Here is a 16,269-nt window from a genome sequence, read left to right on the forward strand (position 1 = left end):
TTTGAGAGAACATGAATCTAGAAATTGCTGATGAACTATGGACACAGGTTCGTGACATTCTACAGGAGACAGGGAACAAGAAAATCCCCATGGAAAAGAAATGCAAAAAAGCAAAATGGCTGTCTGAGGAGGCCTTACAGATAGCTGGGAAGAGAAGAGAAGCGAAAAGCAAAGGAGAAAAGGAAAGATATTCCCAACTGAATGCAGAGTTCCAAAGAATAGCAAGGAGAGATAAGAAAGCCTTCCTCAGTGATCAGTGCAAAGAAATAGAGGAAAACAACAGATTGGGAAAGACTAGAGATCTCTTCAAGAAAATTAGAGATACCAAAGGAACATTTCATGCAAAGATGGGCTCGATAAAGGACAGAAATGGTATGGACCTAACAGAAGCAGAAGATATGAAGAAGAGGTGGCAAGAATACACAGAAGACCTGTACAAAAAAGATCTTCATGACCCAGATAATCACGATGGTGTCTTCACTCACCTAGAGCCAGACATTCTGGAATGTGAAGTCAAGTGGGCGTTAGAAAGCATCACTACGAACAAAACTAGTGGAGGTGATGGAATTGCAGTTGAGCTATTTCAAATCCTCAAAGATGATGCTGTGAAAGTGCTGCACTCAATATGCCAGCAAATTTGGAAAACTCAGCAGTGGCCACAGGACTGGAAAAGGTCAGTTTTCGTTCCAATCCCAAAGAAAGGCAATGCGAAAAAATGCTCAAACTACCTCACAATTGCACTCATCTCACATGCTAGTAAAGTAATGCTCAAAATTCTCCAAGCCAGGCTTCAGCAATACGTGAACCGCGAACTTCCAGATGTTCAAGCTGGTTTTAGAAAAGGCAGAGGAACCAGAGATCAAATTGCCAATATCCGCTGGATCATCGAAAAAGCAAGAGAGTTCCAGAAAAACATCTATTTCTGCTTTATTGACTATGCCAAAGCCGTTCCAGAAAAACATCTATTTCTGCTTTATTGACTATGCCAAAGCCTTTGACTGTGTGGATCACAATAAACTGTGGAAAATTCTGAAAGAGATGGGAATACCAGACCATCTGACCTGTCTCTTAAGAAACCTGTATGCAGGTCAGGAAGCAACAGTTAGAACTGGACATGGAACAACAGATTGGTTCCAAATAGGAAAAGGAGTACATCAAGGCTGTATATTGTCACCCTGCTTATTTAACTTATATGCAGAGTACATCATGAGAAACGCTGGGCTGGAAGAAACACAAGCTGGATTCAAGATTGCTGGGAGAAATATCAATAACCTCAGATATGCAGATGACACCACCCTTATGGCAGAAAGTGAAGAAGAACTAAAGAGTCTCTTGATGAAGGTGAAAGAGGAGAGTGAAAAAGTTGGCTTAAAGCTCAACGTTCAGAAAAACTAAGATCATGGCATCTGGTCCCATCACTTCATGGGAAATAGATGGGGAAACAGTGGAAACAGTGTCAGACTTTATTTTTTTGGGCTCCAGAATCACTGCTGATGGTAACTGCAGCCATGAAATTAAAAGACACTTACTCCTTGGAAGGAAGGTTATGGCCAACCTAGATAGCATATTTAAAAGCAGAGACATTACTTTGCCAACAAAAGTCCGTCTAGTCAAGGCTATGGCTTTTCCAGTGGTCATGTATGGTTGTGAGAGTTGGACGGTGAAGAAAGCTGAGCGCCGAAGAATTGATGCTTTTGAACTGTGGTGTTGGAGAAGACTCTTGAGAGTCCCTTGGACTGCAAGGAGATCCAATCAATCCATCCTAAAAGAGATCAATCCTGGGTGTTCATTGGAAGGTCTGATGTTGAAGCTGAAACTCCAATACTTTGGCCACCTCATGTGAAGGGTTGACTCATTGGAAAAGACCCTAATGCTGGGTAGGATTGGGGGCGGGAGGAGAAGGGGACGACAGAGGATGAGATGGTTGGATGGCATCACCGACTCGATGGACATGGGTTTGGGTAGACTCCGGGAGTTGGTGATGGACAGAGAGGCCTGGCGTGCTGCAATTCATGGGGTCGCAAAGAGTCGGACACGACCGAGCGACTGAACTGAACTGAATCTAGAAAGTTTCTAGGAGATAATTTTCCCCTTGTCATCATTCAAGGGGTTCTTTAGAGCTTGGAGGAATTTACATTCCCAACTCCCTAGTAACTGAGACATACTGAGTGGCAATGACCAATGTAAAAATCGAGGTCCTATGCATTAAAAACAAAACAAAAAAGGACTGGAAGGAAACGTACTAATATGTTAGCAGAGACCTTTGATTCTTTTAACCCTCTTTGGTTTGAATTTATGTGTGTGTATTCTACTTCAACTGTTATTTTGACTATAATTAATAAAACTCAATTTTAAAAGAGGAAGAGAGACTCGTGTGTGTGTGTGTGTGTGTGTGTGTGTGTATAAGCAGAGGTGAGATGAGAAGAAAACTTTTTTGCAAAATCCTCATAAGTTGTGTGTCAAGTTCCAAGCAAGATGTCTAGAACACAGTATCCTTCAAGAACTACCTATGGAGATTTCCCTGGTGGTCCACTGTGGCTAAGACTCTGGGCTCCCAATGCAAGGGGCCTGGGTTCAATCCCTGGGTCAGGGAACTAGATCCCACACGCTGCAACTAAGAGTTTGCATGCTGCATTAAAAAAAAAAAGATCCTGCATGCTGCAATGAAGATTAAAAATCCTGCCTGCCTCAACTAAGACCAGGTACAGCTAATTTTTTTTTTAATAAAATGATTTTTTAAAAAAGAACCCACCTGTGGGATAAACATACACATTACCATTTGCCATTCCTATCAACTAAAATATATGCTGCACTCATTGAGACTCATATATTAGGCTCATCCTAGAAAACCATTATGTTACAGGTAAATCAAAGTTCTGATTAGATCAAACCAATTATTTTCCTACCTCATTCCCATCACACATTCATAAAGGAATATGATCCCTTCTTTCTGATGTGGTCGAAGGTAGTATACGAGGTGAGGATCTATCACTACATCCACAACAGGAAAACAGTTCTTATTGAACAGCCACTGGTGATTCTTATCTGGTCGAAGCATAACAAGGGAATCTTAAGAAAAAGGGAAAAGTATAATTATAAATGTATTCCACTCTGTCAATAATTACATTATCTTGCTCTAATTACTCAGAAGATACAACTGTTTGCCATCATTTGTGACAAAAAAAAATCAAAAATTTTGAAATTCAAAAAGAAAAAAAAATAAAAACAATAATTTTGAAATTCAGTAACATCAATGCTAAGCAAAGGTACAAAATTTTAAAAATAAAATCCCATGCCTTATTGATGTAAGATTCATGCAAAGAATGGCAAAGAGTTTTCCAAATTTCATGAGCACAAGTGCTTTGAAACCACTAAAATTCACTATTGTTTCATAATTAATTAAACCACAACACTTACTAGTTCAGTATTCAAAGCAAAGAAAACTATTTCTAACTGAAAGCACAGGTTGGAATTTTGCCAAGATGGCCTTACTAATGCTCATAGCTTCTTATTCTGGAAAGGCTTTCCAAATTTAATATGAAGGCTTCCTTTATTTTCATTCCTATGCCCACTAACAATGTCTATTACCCCTATTAATCAGAAGAACTGAGAAAGAATGACTCATTTTCCATTGACTTCACCACCATTATTTGCTTAAAATGAATTACTTCATTTATGAAATGTAAAATTCATGAATCCTGACAAAGCAGCATGGAGTAACCATCAACTAATAATGTAATTCTTTAGTAATATGGTAATACAATTTAAAAGATTTATTTAAAATCACTCAAAAAACAAAACCAAACATAACTAGAAAGCTGGTATCAATTGATAAATCTGAAATCAGATAATAAACTCATCAAAATAATTTTTTGGATATATTTGTATGTCTACATCATGGTTAAAAAAAGTAAAATAGATTTTTTAAAATACGAAAAAAGAGAACAAAGATGAGAAAAGAAGATTAAAAAACAATAGGTTCCAGGAGACTAAATATGGGAAATCTCCTGGTGGTCCAGTGGTTAAGACTCAGTGCTTTCACTGCTAAGGACACAGGTTCAAATCCTAGTCCAGGAACTAAGATCTCACAAGCTGTGTGGGGCAACCAAAAAAAAAAAGGGGGGGGGAATTTAATAAATAACCATCAGTGTGGAAATATATAGTCACAGAAATGAGAATCTGGTCATGTTTACTGATAGTAATTACCTGGAGGAAGTTTTCCTGTGGATCTTCCCAGGTTTCTAAGCAAGCAAAAGAAACTCTCATTTTCAAGGCGAATTCCTGGCAGGTAGGGGACTAGGCAGCGAAGACAGAAAACTCAGCCCCTGAGTTTCCTCCATACCCCAGTAGTAAAGAAGAGTATATGCCTTGCGGATTTCCAACCAAGAAATGGTCCCATTTTTTTTTTCTTTAAAAAAAAAAAAAGAACAAAAAAAGGATCTCCCTGGTGGTCCAGTAGTTAAGAACCCACCTGCCAATGCAGGGGACACAGGTATGACCCCTGGTCCGGGAAGATCTCACCTGCCTCAGAGCAAGTGAGCAAACGCTCTGCAACGACTGAAACCCATGCGTTTTAGGGCCCAAGTGTATCGAACAAGAGAAGCCGCTGCGATGAGAAGCCCGTCCGCCACAACTAGAGAAACCCCTGCTCACTGCAACTAGAGAAAATCCACACGCAGCAACTAAGGCTCAGTGCAGCTATAAATAAATAAATAAAGCTTTTTAAAAAGTTAGTTAAAAAGGACAAAGGGAATAAAAAAAGAAAATAGAGGTAAAGATGATTCACAGCTCAAACAAGGACCACAGAATGGTAAGTCATCTAACAAAGTATGAAGCTTCGAGAAAAATAAAACCTAAAGCACCACAGCAATAGGACATCAGTTCAAATCTTTAGATGCCCCTCATGATCATGAAGCATCATTTAATGCTAACAAAATCTCTTATGCTTTAGTTTTAAGTCTACAACTTAGTACTACCTTTAACAAGATTTAAAAAGAAGATAATCAAGTATTTACCACTTACAAAAAGGGCTTGCTTACACACACACACACACACATATACACACTCATGTACACATATATACAAATTATCATAATAAAATTTTTCATTCACTCAGTTATCAAATATTTATTGTACACAGTATATACCAGGCACTCTAAGTCACTATGGTAGTTATTAAAACCCCATTTTACACAAGGCAAAACATATAGTGAAGTAAGTGACTACCCAACTGGTCGAAGAATCAGTAGTTTAGTGGCAAAAGCAGGACTCAGGCTCAGATCCGTGACTAAGCACAGCGCTCTTTTCGGCTCACCACCGCTCTCTATTACGTAACAGGAAGGTGAAGAGAAAGCAGCATAAAGGACAGAAGGAAGCTTATGAGCCAGTGTGACAGACAAAATATTCAAAGAAAGAGAAAAATCAGAAGCAGAAACTCCCACTCTCTAAATTTCAATCAAGTCTCAAATGAGCTAGAATAAAGCAAGGAATTTTTAATTTGGGGGTTTTAATCCAAACTACGCCAATCCCTACTTTAAGCAAGTCAGTGCATCCTTCTGGTACTCAGTTTCCTCAAATGCAAAGTGAAGGGATTGGTCTAAATTATCTAAAAGGTCTTTTTATTTCAAAACTTCTGTTTCCAAAATGGCAAGAGGGGAAAATAGCTATTTTAATACTTCTGCAAGCGTGCGTGCATTCTAAGTTCCTTCAGTTATGTCCAACTCTTTGTGACCCTATGGACTGTAGCCCGCCAGGTTCCTCTGTCCACAGGATTCTCCGGGCAAGAATACTGGAGTAGGTCACCATGCCCTCCTCCAGGGGATCTTCCCAACCCAGGGACTGCATCTCTTATGTCTCCTGTATTGGCAGGGAGATTCTTTACCACTAGAGCCACTTGGGAAGCCCTTAATACTTCTATTTATAGCTATTTTAAGAGTTATTTTTATAATTATTTCAATATTTTATTATTTTATTTTTACTACTGTTATGAGAAAAGCTTACTCTATTCTCCAACTTCTACATAACAAAACAAATTCAATAGGAATAAGTCTTTTCAAACAAATGCTGAATTAACTGGATATCCACATGGAAAGAGCTTCCCAGATGGCACAGTGGTAAAGAATCCACCTGCCAATGCAGCAGAGGCAAGAGAGGACAATTCAAACCCTAGGTTGGGAAGATCCCCTGGAGAAGGAAATGGCAATCTGCTCCAGTATTCTTGCCTTGACAATTTCATGGAGAGAGGAGCCTGGCAGGCTGCAGTCCATGGGGGTCACAAAGAGAGACACAACTGAGCACATACACTGCCTTTCTTACTGCCACATGGAAAAAGAAGAACGTCAATCATTAACTCACCCTGTACACAAAATTTTAGGCAAAATGAATCACAGACTTAATATAATTCAAATTTTATGTCTGTCACGTCACCAAATGAGAAGCTCTGTAATGACAGTTTTACCTCTGGGCCCAATGTATAAAAGGCACAAAAGAAATACTTGTTGACTGAGCAATCAAATCTTAAAAAGTCATAAACAGACTAGGTTTTATTTTTGATGCAATTTTTAAATTAAATTCATTAATTGAAAATTAACTTGACTGGATTGAATTCTCATGAATAAAATTTGAATTCTTTACATGAAATCTCACCTTCCAATATTTTTTTTCACCTTTCAATATTTTAATACTCAAGTCACTAATTACTACTACTTGTGATCAAAGCATACAGTCTTCAAAATGGAAGTTCAAAAATATTCCTAATTTATGAATTTACTAATTTTTCTCCCTACAAAAGATATCAGGTTTTGTTGAAATTATACACATGTATACATCTATAATTTGCACAATTTTCCTTCAACACATGTACTTTGGTTACTATACTCTTGCAATTGAACATCTACTTATAAAATAATTCTCAAACTATATTATTATTCAACTTCAACATTATCCCTTATGTCAGACTGTATATCTGAAAAATGATAGATACTTTTACCTGAAAGTGTTGAAACAAAATTTCAACTTTAAATTCACATACCTAAATATCTTTAGACAGTAAAAACAGAAAACTCAAATTAAGTTTTTAAATCTTACTTGGTGCATATGGGTCATGGCGTGGTTTACAATTTTGGAAACTGTTCTGTTTATTTTCCTTTGAACTGAGTTTACAGACACTTTTGAAAGGGTTAGAGAAACACTTCTTGGAAGCTTGAGAAGAACTTAAGACAGCAGAACATCCTCCTCCAAACTGAAAGCATCTTCCACTGTTGAAATCACCTGGAGAGATGATACCCATGACTTCTATTTCTTTTCCACCAATCATCATTGTCTGACCCTCTTCAATCTTTTCAAGCTCTTTCAATTTATATCCAGTGCCTTTAAATCAAGAAGGAAAAAATTAATTTATTGACACTCTAAGATGACTTAATTAGTAAAACCAGAGTATCCTCTTATAACTGTACAGAATGAAAACCACTTTGAATGCAAACAGCCTTGTATAATAACCCACTGCTGCTGCTGCTAAGGTGCATCAGTCGTGTCCGACTCTGTGCGACCCCATAGACGGCAGTCCACCAGGCTCCTCCGTCCCTGGGATTCTCCAGGCAAGAATACTGGAGTGGGTTGCCATTTCCTTATCCAGTGCATGAAAGTGAAAAGTGAAAGTGAAGTCGCTCAATCGTGTCCGACTCTTCGCTACCTCATGGGCTGCAGCCTCCCAGGCTCCTCCATCCATGGGGTTTCCGAGGCAAGAGTACTAGAGTGGGATGCCATTGCCTTCTCTGAATAACCCACTAGCCAGAAAAAAAATATAATTTATCCTTTTAGTAAAAATAAACACATGCAAAAATCAAAAGGAATAAATAATTAGTTATAAAAATTAGGTAAGGTTTAGAGAGCCAAGGCTTTTTTTAAATTACTTAAAATACAGTCTACTGTATTCATAGTTTTGCCATCTGCTGTCTGTAGAAAATCAAGCGAAGAAGGGTTTTGGTGGCTGTATGGACCCTCCTTTCTTGTGAACAATCTAGACAAATGCAAGGGCAGCTCTATTTCCACTTAGAAACAAGGAGAAATGTGAAGAACTAGCAACAGAAGCAATTTCTAACACAACTAGTACTGGACTTTTCCACCTGTGATAGCATAGTAAAACTACGTTTGTCATAGAGGCTACTACTGATAGTCCAAGTTCTCGCTCTTGAATAAAAAGCAGGATATTTTATAATACCACGCTTGTTTGAATTATTATTAATTCAACAGACCATTTATTAGGTGCTGCCATGTGTAGGGTGTTGATGCAATATAAATATGAATAAGTTATCATGGTCTGCTTAAAATGAACTCATTAATCAGATAGAGTGAGGGAATTTTATACTCCGCTTGGAAACATTAAATGTATGATTTTTGTGCCACTGTGAGGGGCAAAAACTGTGTATACCAAAAACTTTAAAGTTTCTAAAAACAAAAAATAAAAGATCAGCATATTTTAGATAACATTACATGACCCTTTTAAACTAGCTGGAAAATGGCTACAATTCCCTGTAAACACTGGGCTAATAATTATAACCTCTGATAACTAGGAACTACATAATATACATTTTTCAATCACTTATGATAGAGCTCCACGACGAAGCCAAACAGTTATTTGGCTGGTGTTCCTAAATGCTAAAAGACCCAGCCCTCCATTTTCCAAGCTGTTTCAATTCAATAGCAGTCCTAACCTCTCCATATTAATGAAGATAACTGTTTTATCTTCATATTGAATCCAACCCTATTAATCCAATTACCATTAATTACATGAAAAGGGGAGATAAGAATAAATTTAATTTTGAGGCATCTTCAACAGGCTCTGCAACTCCAAAATCCCTTGTTTCACTTTGCTCCCTAGTGATGACTATCTCAAACATCTCTACATCTCCAGAAGACTTTCTTTAAACTCTTGAACTCTGTTTCCCATACCTGTTCTTTGCTGGGTATGTGGAATGAAAATCAACTGAATCTGACTATATTAGCACAAGCTATTAGCAATTTCAGCATTCCACCCTTCAGGTTTCTTAGGAGTATTTATTCCTATATTAATAGTATTTAAATGCTGAATATCCAAATTATTTAAAAGAAAAACTGCTTGTATTATAGGTGATAACTTGCAAGATTAACTCCAGGTTGATATATTTATGAATGTTATAATTAAGCAATCAAGTCTTATATTTGGATGCTTTCACTTTGAAAGCCAATAAATTAATTTTTTAACCAGTGATTTTCAACTCCTGCTGGATATGAGAGTCATCCGGAAACCTATAATATATGGATGTTCAGTCCCTCTCCCCGTCATCCAGACTAAATAATCACAGCCTCAAAGATCAAGGCCTAAGCACTGGCATTTTTTAAAAGCACCAGAGGTGATTCTACTTGTATAGTCAGAGCAAAAACCCATTGTTTATAACCTAACTTACATTTTCCACTACTTGCAACTGAGAGATCATTTTATTATTAATCCAAACTACACATACTCAAAACCATATATACTATAGTTATGGGTAACAGATATTCCAGGGTAATTTTGATAATTTTTTCCTTGCTGGGGGCTTTAGAATATAATTTCACTAAATAGGTATAAACAAGTTCTCAAAAAAGTTTAGCCTCAATACTTGGTGGCTCAGATGGTAAGGAATCTGACTGCAGTGCAAGAGACCTGAGTTCGATCCCTGGGTCAGGAAGATCCCCTAGAAAAGAGAACGGCAACCCACTCCAGTATTCTTGCCTGGAGAATTCCACGGACAGAGGAGCCTGCTGGGCTATATAGCTCATGGGGTTGCAAAGAGTTGGACATGACTGAGCAACTAACACCTTAACTAACATAGAATGTGTATTGCAAATTTTTTTCAATTTCTCTAAACACTAAGTATAATATTGTATATATGGTATTTGTTCAATATTTTCATAACAAAAAATTCTATTGCAGATAATTCCATTCAGCCTCAACTCTTGCCCCTCTGTCTCTGCCCTTCACATACTACATTCCTTAAACACTGAAGAAGTTTTAATTCACTCTTGCCTTTATACCTGTACATATGCTATGCCCCTTTCTCATTCCCTACAAAATTATTCATCCCTCACATATTACCTTAAACAATAATTCCTTTGAAGCTTTCCCTTATCTTCATAGACCAATTTACATGGTCCTTCTATATATGCTCCTATTGTACTTAGCAAACATTCTCAATGAAACAATTATCTTAGTGCTTCCTAATTATCAATTACATTGCCCTGTCCCTACTAAACTACAAACTATAACTCTCTTTGAATGATTACTCCTAGTATAGTTACTGAAACTACAAACTATGTAATTTTCAACATGTAGAACAGACTTTATAATTATGGGCCACACTCAGAATTGAAGAGTAATTTAAGAGACAATGTAAAAACACCATGATAGCTTTAGGTACTCTGATTTTGTGGGCTAACTTATGCAAATCATGCTGGCAATGTTTTATAATGGAAATAATGGTTACCTCCAATTTAGATGTATTAATCTAAGTTATGTCTAGCTATTATCTCCTTGCTATTTTCAAATTTTTATTAGGTATCATTGAAGTTAAATATCATTCTACTCCTAATACCCACATCTTTTTAACTTTTAATTACTCAGCATTCTGGAAAAAAAGAAAAAAGATGAAAAACACACAAAGAAAAACTGCTTAATCTCAGAAAAATGCCAATATAACTGTATATACCTAGCTAATCATTTTATATTCGGAGAAAATGATACCATGGGATGAGATTCATCTCATTGAGTATACATAAGACTGTGAGACTTGCTATTACAAGATAAATTTATGTTTATCAGATAATTTAGACATGAAAGTCAACAAAGAACACCTTCATAAAACACAATTACATTTCAATTTTGTAGTCAGATACATATATTAACTTTAGACCAAATCATAAACATCAGGTGATATCACAATACCTCTTCCAATGTCTTTGCCTTCCAAATCCTTTAAGGTAAATGACTTTCCTTTTACAATAAGAACAGCATCACCTTCCCACTTTTTGTGTTTTTTCTTTGAAGCTTTACACCAAACAACACTGAAATATTTAACTAGGCTATCAGGTTTCTCTTCTTGTCCCTTAGACACTGTTATTTCTTTAGGGGCTGAATGAACTAGAATATAAACAAAATAAAAACCAATTATTATAGATGACATTAATATTTAAGTAACAAAATCACTCAGAAAAATAAAAGCACGAGTAAATTGGATTGTATTAAGTATTTTTTCATATATATGTTATAAACTGGGAAATTCAAATATCAGCTTCTAGCATTACCATGAGAATAGAATGTAAATTTCTTATCATCATACAAACTTAGTAGAAGTAGAAAAACATAATCATCACTGGTAAGATTTTAAAACTCTAGTAATTAAAGATAAAATGTCAGCATCCATAGAAAAATACCTAAAATCACGTGACAAGATAAATCAAGGAAAAGTAATACAAGATCACAGAGTTCCCTGAAAGAAAAACCTGTAGCTTTTTCAATAAGAACAAAGGTAAAACATTAAAGCAGCAATCAGACTAAAATTTCATCAATATATTCTTGTCTCCTAGCTTAGGGAGCTGTCAGGTTGCGTCACTGATTCTGAGAATTCAGTAGTATATGCTCAGGAAATTAAAAGTTTCTTACGAAAGTCTATACTTTTCTTGAAACATTCCCAGTATCACCTTACAAAAACATATCCAAAGGGTCTAACACAGAAAATTCTCCAGCAATGGGGAAACTGATTTATGGTGACAGAAACCAGAAAGTGGCTGCTGCCTCTGGAGTTGGGAAATTGACTGGAAAGGGGCAGGAGAGAACTTGTTCTGGGTGATAGTTACATAGGTGAATACATTTAACAGAAATCATTGCAGATCATTTAGAGCTATAAATTGTATTGCATGTAAAGTACAGAGCTTGAAAAAGACAAAACATAATAAGACAAAGAATAAGAGCAGAATAGGTTGAGAGGTATATATATGATATTCTATATAATGGTATCTTTTAGTGCTTTGAAGCAAAAACACTCTTAAGTTATCTATTAACTCAAAGCACACTTGACACTAAAAACAAAATCTCCCCTTATTACTCGGTCTTACTCTTTCTTTTCCCCTTGGCAGTTAACCATGAGCCCTTCCATGAGAAATACAGAGCATCCTCATACTGAGCCCTAGCTCTTGCTTCTCACCTAACCTGTATACTATACTTTTCAATGACTAGATAAGTTTACTCCAGCTGAAGAGAGGAAAATCTCATTCCCCCATTATTGAAGAGCTATTCACTATATCTTTTACCAAATAAACACCTGACCTCCAAAGCTATCAAAACAACAGAATTTACAAAACAAAAGCCAAATTATTACTTTATCTTTTAAAATACACCTACCTACTTAAATAAGAAAAGAAAAAGCCCTGAGACTAGGAATAAAAAAAGAATCCCCATTTTCACCACTTCTAATCAGTGTTGTCCTGGAAGTCTTAGCCAATGCAATAAGGCAATAAAAACAAAAAGTATAAATATCAGAAAGGAAAGGAAGAAGTAAAACTGTATCTATGTGCGGATGATAAAACTGTCTACATAGAAATCCACAGGGAACCTAAAAGCAAAGGACTTAGAACTAATGACTTATTCCATCTAATTTCAAAGTTAACTATCATGTAACAAGAATGAAGATATTTTGGTATAAAAAAAAGACACAATGATCAATGCAACAAATAGTGGCCCCTGTGTATGACCAACTGATTTTCAACAAAGTTGGCAAAACAAATTCAACGGGAATAAGCCTTTTCAAGCAAATGCTGAGTTAATCGGATAGTCACATGGAAAAAGATGAACATCAACCATTAACTCACCCTGTACACAAAATTTAACGAAAAATGAATCAGAGACTTAAATGTAAAATTTTACTACAAACTTTTACAAGAAAATGTAATAGAAGATATTTCTAATCTTGAAGTAGGCAAAGGTTTCTTAGAATACAAATATACAAAACATTAAAAATAAATGTTTAATTTTATCAGAATTTTCAAATTTTGCTTTTTAGAGTACGCTATTAGGAAAACAAAATCAAACAAATCAATAGAAAAATGGGTGAAAAAACATGAACATATAATTCAGGAAAGAATATATACAAAAAGTCAGTAAGTACATAAAAAGATGTTTAACATCATTAGCCATTTGGGAAATGCAAATAAAAAACACAAGATACACTTCACATCCGCTAAGATGATTAGTCTCAAATGGATAAAAGCAAGTATGGAAATAAAAGCAAATATATTGGAAATAAAAGCAAAAATAAACAAATGGGACCTAATTAAAATTAAAAGCTTTTGCACAACAAAGGAAACTATAAGCAAGGTGAAAAGACAGCCTTCAGAATGGGAGAAAATAATAGCAAACGAAGCAACAGACAAACAATTAATCTCAAAAATATACAAGCAACTTCTGCAGCTGAATTCCAGAAAAATAAACGACCCAATCAAAAAATGGGCCAAAGAACTAAACAGACATTTCTCCAAAGAAGACATACAGATGGCTAACGAACACATGAAAAGATGCTCAACATCACTCATTATTAGAGAAATGCAAATCAAAACCACAATGAGGTATCATTTCACACCAGTCAGAATGGCTGCTATCCAAAAGTCTACAAGCAATAAATGCTGGAGAGGGTGTGGAGAAAAGGGAACCCTCTTACACTGTTGGTGGGAATGCAAACTAGTACAGCCACTATGGAGAACAGTGTGGAGATTCCTTAAAAAACTGGGAATAGAACTGCCATATGATCCAGCAATCCCACTGCTGGGCATACACACCGAAGAAACCAGAATTGAAAGAGATGCGTGTACCCCAATGTTCATCGCAGCACTGTTTACAATAGCCAGGACATGGAAGCAACCTAGATGTCCATCAGCAGACGAATGGATAAGGAAGCTGTGGTACATATACACAATGGAATATTACTCAGCCATTAAAAAAAATACATTTGAATCGGTTCTACTGAGATGGATGAAACTGGAGCCCATTATACAGAGTGAAGTAAGCCAGAAAGAAAAACAACAATACAGTATACTAATGCATATATATGGAATTTGAAAGATGGTAACGATAACCCTATATGCGAGACAGAATAAGAGACACAGATGCATAGAACAATTTTATGGACTCTGAGGGAGAAGGTGAGGGTGGGACGTTCTGGGAGAATAGCATTGAAACATGTATATTATCATATGTGAAACAGAACACCATTCCATGTTCGATGCATGAGACAAAGGCTCAGGGCCGGGGCAATGGGATGACCCAGAGGGATGGGATGGGGAGGGAGGTGAGTGGGGGGTCCAAGAAGGGGAACACATGTAAACTCATGGCTGATTCATGTCAATGTATGGCAAAAACTATTACAATATTGTAAAGTAATTAGCCCCCAACTAAAATAAATACATTTATTAAAAAAAAAAAATCTTATCAACCTAAAAAATAAAATAAAATAAAATAAAAGCAAGTATGATACAGATACAAAGAAACTGGAATCATCACTCACTACTGGTGGGAATGTAAAATAGTCCAGCCACTTTATAAAACAGTTTCACGATTCTTCAAAAGATTACAGTTACCATATGATCCAGCAATTCCACTCCTACGTATACACTCAAGAGAGAAAAACATGTTCACACAAAAAAACTTGCACATGAATGTTTATAGCAGTATTATTCATAATAGCCCAAAGGTAGAAACAAGCCAAATGTCCATTCAACAAACAAATGAATAAACAAATTGTGGTATATCACATTATTATTAGTGATATTACTCATATTATTCAGCCATTAAAGGAATAAAACACTGACAGATGCTACAACACATATAAACCTTAACAACATTGTTAAGTGAGAGAAGCCAATCACAAAAGACTACACATTACATGATTCCATTTATACGAAATGTTCAGAACAGGAAAGTTTATAGAGACAGAAAGAAGTTTAATGGTTGCTTAGGGCTAGGAGGTGAGGGTAAGACTTAGGGTCGGGGGTATGAGGGTTGAAAGTTAAAGAGTACAGGGTTTCTTTTTGAAGTACTGAAAACATCTTAAAATTGTGGTGATAGTTGCACATTACTGTAAATATACTACTAAAAAATCATGAATTATACATTTTATATGAGTGAATTATGTTGCTGTTGTTGTTCAGTCGCTCAGTCATGTCTGACTCTCTGTGACCCCTCGTGGGCTGCAGCACGCAAGGCCTCTCTGTCATATAATGAGTGAATTACGTGGAATGTGAATTATAAATTCATTTAAAGTCATAATATTATTCATAATATTATTCCAATAAAGTCATTTAAAAACATGCGATAACACCACACACTAACTTCACTAAGGTTTAAAATTTTTTAAACTGACTATCTTAAGTGTTAGCAAAATGTAAAGTCAATTACGACTGAAAAAAAAAGTATAGAGCACCTAGAAATATCACACACTACTGGAAGGAGTGTAAAATAGTACAATAACTTTGGAAAACAGTATGATAGACTCCTAAAAAGTTAAACATACACCTTCTATAACCAACCATTCCACTGGAAAATACTTACTAAAGAGAGAAGAAAACACATGTCCAAAAAACAAACAAACAAACAAAATGTGTACAAATTCAAGCCAGGTATATCAGTCTCCTAAAAGTCTGAAAAACCACTGTCACTATTAGAATTCAGATAATTCATTTCTGCATCATCGGCATTCTTGGATTGAGAATGTGAATTTTGACTATCTGAAACCATTATGGTTTTTTTCTAAAAAAACAAATGATTGATGTGCAGCTAAGAAGTTGTGTCCATAATGCTTGGCCCAACAACTTCTTCTCCCCTCAAAGGATTCTAGCTGCTGTAATCCCAAACACAACAGTCAAGAACAGAAAGGTCTGACAGGCAGTGGCTCCAGTTTCCTGGCCTTCCTGTCATAAATGAGCGTGTTTGAACAAAGAGTAATTTTATATACTTCTTTGAGGGAAAATACACATCTAATATAGAAAATGTGGTGTAGAGTTTTTTATTCTCCTCTTTTCATATAGTATTTTGAATAATTTCCCATATCATTAAATAGTAAAGAAAGAAAGTGAAAGTGAAGTCGCTCAGTCGTGTCCGACTCTTTGAGACCCCATGGACTGTAGCCTACCAGGCTCCTCCGTCAGTAGGATTCTCCAGGCAAGAATGCTGGAGTGGGTTGCCATTTCCTTCTCCAGGAGATCTTC

The 16,269-nt window shown here is 36.1% G+C and overlaps 1 protein-coding gene across 5 annotated transcripts in view; it reads right to left on the reverse strand.

The window, feature by feature from the left end:
• The window catches only part of RAD54B (RAD54 homolog B), a 120,356-nt gene that overhangs the window by 37,211 nt on the left and 66,876 nt on the right, over positions 1–16,269 (reverse strand). For all 5 annotated transcript variants that reach the window (XR_014055814.1, XM_081496963.1, XM_081496965.1 and 2 more), the window contains 3 exons: positions 10,961–11,155; positions 7,087–7,368; positions 2,907–3,069 (listed from right to left, as the gene is read on the reverse strand). Coding sequence is in view for 4 of the 5 variants with exons in the window: in XM_081496963.1 (XP_081353089.1) it covers positions 2,907–3,069; positions 7,087–7,368; positions 10,961–11,155 (640 nt within the window). In the remaining variant the exon portion in view is untranslated. The remainder of the gene's footprint in view (positions 1–2,906; positions 3,070–7,086; positions 7,369–10,960; positions 11,156–16,269) is intronic.

This window comes from Giraffa tippelskirchi, chromosome 6 (assembly GCF_054371585.1).
Source record: "Giraffa tippelskirchi isolate mGirTip1 chromosome 6, T2T-mGirTip1v1.2.pri, whole genome shotgun sequence".
Classification (NCBI taxonomy): domain Eukaryota; kingdom Metazoa; phylum Chordata; class Mammalia; order Artiodactyla; family Giraffidae; genus Giraffa; species Giraffa tippelskirchi.